At 40.6% G+C, this 4123-nt stretch overlaps 1 protein-coding gene across 1 annotated transcript in view; it reads left to right on the forward strand.

Moving 5' to 3' along the window:
* Nucleotides 1–2823, forward strand: part of vps33b (VPS33B late endosome and lysosome associated) — a 53282-nt gene extending 50459 nt beyond the window's left edge. Inside the window, exon 23 of the mRNA XM_059945927.1 lies at nucleotides 1471–2823. Coding sequence (XP_059801910.1) covers nucleotides 1471–1550 — 80 coding nt within the window. The 3' untranslated portion in view covers nucleotides 1551–2823. The remainder of the gene's footprint in view (nucleotides 1–1470) is intronic.
* The last annotated feature ends 1300 nt before the right edge of the window (nucleotides 2824–4123 follow it).

Below are 4123 nucleotides of genomic sequence, written 5' to 3' on the forward strand. Positions count from 1 at the left end.
CAAAATGTTAACTATTCCTTTGCCACCTGACCTGCTGAGTCCCTCCAGAAACTTGCTTTTTTGACAAGAGTTAGCTTGGGTCAGCAAATAGATATCTTTCCCCACTTCTGAGTGAGAAGCTGTGGTTTAAATGATATATGATAGAGGCAGTATACTTCTGTAATAGTGAATTATAAGGGTTGCGGAAAGCGATTAGCTTTGTTTGTCACATACACATCAAAACATACAGTGAGATGCATTGTTTGCATCAACATCCATCATAGTCTGAGGATGTGCTGTGGGCAGCCTACAAGTGTCATCACACTTTTGATGTCAGCATAGTCTTTTGAATGTCCCCATGTGGTCACGGAGGGAGTGTACAAACTCTTAAAGACAGCAAGGGGAATTGAGCCTGCATCTCACACACTGTAATAGCTGCTACGTTGACCTGGATTGTCATCAGAGCCACTGGTACTGTGCGCCTCCTGGTACACTGTAGGGGAGTGTAAGACCCACAAGGAACCTGTGCTGTTAGAAGCTGCCAGATTCAGTGTCTGGTCTGCACTGAATCTGTCTTGCCCAGAACAGAAGGGTGGCTGATACAATTGGTTAATTCCAGTTCCAGAAGGAAAACATGAATTAATGTAATTCCTAGGAAAAAACACATATGCCCTGAGGGAAACATACCATGTTGCATTGCTGTGATTGGGAACGTTCTGCCTGATAGGCCGATGGAAACAGATTCAGCAGGGACTTTCAGTGAATAATTTCTAAAACAAAGTCACACAAGATTAGATGCTTGAGATAATTTGGTTAGCTCCTCAAAAGGTCAGCGTGTGTATGATACCTGGTGGGTAGGGGTGGAGCTGGAGAGGATTCACCCATTCCCACTCCTATTTATATATAGTGAGGGTACCTCAGACTTTTGCACAGGACTGTATATAGTCGTGAAATTTGTTGTTTTGCAGCAGCAATACAGTGCAATACAAAAAAATTACTATACATTACAGTAAGAAATATAAAGAAGTAGTGCAAAAACTGACCTAGTGTCATGGGTTCCTGGAGCATTTAGAAATCTGATGGTAGAGAGAAAGAAGCTGTGCTTAAACCGAATGTGGATTTTCAGGCTCCTGTACTTGCTCCATGATGGTAGCAATGAGAAGAGATTGGTGAGGGTCCCTTCTTGAGGAATTGCCTTTTGAAGAGGGTGGGGAGACTATGCTGGAGCTGGCTGAGTTTACAACTCTCTGCAGCTTTTTCTAATCCTGTGCATTGGGGCTGCCATACTGGGTGATGACTGTCAGAATGCTCTCTCCAGTGCATTTGTAGAATGGCCAATCACGAGGCAAGAACCAGTGGACAATCTGCATGTATGGAACTGTGCTATAATGCAACTCAGTGGTTTGACTTAGAGTCAGAAAAGGAAATTAAAATGATATTTTATGCGAATATTTGACTTTAACTGAACATTTTCTTGTTTATCTTATACAGGATATAAGTTTGTTTTTGTTACCACGGCAATCACAAACAGTTTTCGGATGCTGGAATCTCTGTTGGAAACACACGTGTAAAAATGCGTCAGCCATTTCCAAGCAAGGCCTCGGTGAAGGAAATGTGCAGAGGATGGTGGGGGAGGGGTGGGTTGATGAGACTGCTTAAAACTAGTAATAAATGCAAAAGCAAAATCTCCCTTGACCCCTTCTTAAGTCAGCTGGATGGAGTCTTGGCAGTGAAAGTCAAGTTCTGAAGGAACCTTGGACATGGCCCAAGTATCTCCATCTTGGCTACCCTCTTGGTGCCTATAAGTTGGATACACAGTGTGAGTAAAGAGCTCAGTTTACTTATCTCCAATTCTTTAATAGGTAGGCAGAAGAATTTATGAATGCAACTTCTGTTTCAGGGAGCGCACGATATAGAGTGATAAACAAGGTGCAATTACCTGGGCAGAAGCCTTGAAAGAACTGGATTTGAATAGCAGCAAACAGAAACATGAGGAAATAGGAACTGGCCTCTCAAAGTGGCTCAGTCATTCACTAAGTCTGTGGCTGAATTGCCTGATCCCAGAATCTGTGACTGCCCTATAGACGATTGGGACAAACTTTAGGATCAGCTTAAGTTTGGAGATCAGAAACATAAACACCTCTTTATTTAGCACCTGAAGTCTTCATTTACAATGAAGTGTTGCTGGGGATTATTCCTTTGGAAAATGATGTAGATCAGTTTGGGCACAAGAAGCTGCAACAGATCCTCACCAGCTAATCTGGTTTTGATGAAATGATGTTTGAGGGATAAATGTCTGCTTGACACTGGGTGATATCCCTGCTTTTCACTTTGAATAGTGGTGGAGTAGGGCTGCTTCACTAAATCTTTGATCACAGAGGTGATATCAAAACCTAATACAACAAATCATTCATTTTGATGCCAAGTGTAATTTATTTGATTTCAGAAAAATGTGCCAGAATATTTTACAGTAATATGTGGTGTGGAGAGAGGAGAAATGATAGAGAAAAGTAATTTGTTTCATCTGAACCAAGGTCTTCAGTGAAACAGTCTGTTGTAAGTCCATTTTCCTGCCCCACTGTACTTATTCATTCCTCCTCTTAAAATCAAAGTGTACAACAATATGAAATGTTAGATGTACCAGTTACCTATTCTGAATCAAACTCTAGCAGTTACAATAAGATGTGTGATCTCAGCACAACCAACAGGAATCATTGTCATGTTTCTGAGGACTTTTGTCTGTAGAGTGCTAGCTTTAAAACTATGAAATCACACTTTGCACTGATCTAAACTATTTTATGTACGCAATGTGACAATAAAGAAAAAATGTTTTATTATGCTTGATAGAGGCTGACATCTGAAATTCATTTCTCCAAAAGCTGGTTTAATTGAGGCCCTTTCCTTAGTGATTTAATGTCTCAGAAAGGCGTCATCTGGAGCACTCCGTCAGTGTGGCTCAGTGGAACTTCAAGGCAATCACACCACTAGTTGAGTTGATGAAGACTGTCCCCCCTCCACGTTATTGAGAAATGGCTGGTGTCTGCTGCCTCACTACTCAAGCACAACTCATATCTTTAGGCAACTCAATTTTGATGGATTTTCCATCAGCAAGTTTAAGGATGTGCCTGTCAAACTCCAGAAGGTAACATCAAATGTTAATCACAATTTCACATTTTCTTTATTATGAAATATTATGAAAATATTGAATATACTCATCTTAGGCAAAGGCTGACTTTGCCAAGAAAACTGGCTAAATCACCCAGAATTTTCAAGAATCAATTATTAGTATTTGCTCTAGTACAGTGGGCTGAATCCCATGTGAAATATTTAAATATTTATCACCCCCCTGCTCTTGCTCCACCCCTTTTCCTACCGGCTATCAGCACTAATGAAGGGTCTTGTCCCAAAACGTCAACTGAACTCATTTCTGTCGATACTGGCTCGCCTACTGAGTTCCTCCAGCATTTTGTGTGTGTTGATCTGTGACATTTAACTATTTCCTCTTTGGATGCTGCTTGACCTCCTCCAACGTCATGCTCTTTTAAAAATTCAAACCTACCTTTTTCCAATTACTTATGATTTCAACTCTCCTTTGTTTTACACCACTACTTAAATATATTACATCTTTTGCTCAAAATATTATTCTGCGATTGTTTATAATATTCTTTCTGGAAGATAGAATAAAGTTATGTCCCAAACAATGAAGTTTCTGGTGCTTAGCTTCTATCTGTACCTTACAGGGTTACCTTGTGCCTTTACCCCTACAGTGTGAAATCATAACCCCAAACAGCTTAAAAGTAAAATCGAAGCAGAAAATGCTGGAAATCAGCTTGTATCTGTGGGAAGAAAAACAGAGGCAACGTATTTTTTTACTTTAGATATCCAACATTTTCCCCCCAGTTTAAGAATAGACCTTTCCTGTTAAAAATAACAAATCTTATTTGAAAGGTAGAACCCAAGGAAGCGCATTTTCGAAAGACGGAATAAATGAAACAGATACAGAGATTAATCACGACCAAAATGAATGGGAGGAGGCGCATGCGCCTACCGTGGTAGCAACGAGTTGGCATCAGATGAAGTCATCTGCCCTGACGTCACGGGGACATAGCCAATAAGAAGGCTGCGTCAGTTGACCGTTGGAAAA

The sequence above is a fragment of the Hypanus sabinus genome, chromosome 21 (genome assembly GCF_030144855.1).
Source record: "Hypanus sabinus isolate sHypSab1 chromosome 21, sHypSab1.hap1, whole genome shotgun sequence".
Lineage (NCBI taxonomy): Eukaryota > Metazoa > Chordata > Chondrichthyes > Myliobatiformes > Dasyatidae > Hypanus > Hypanus sabinus.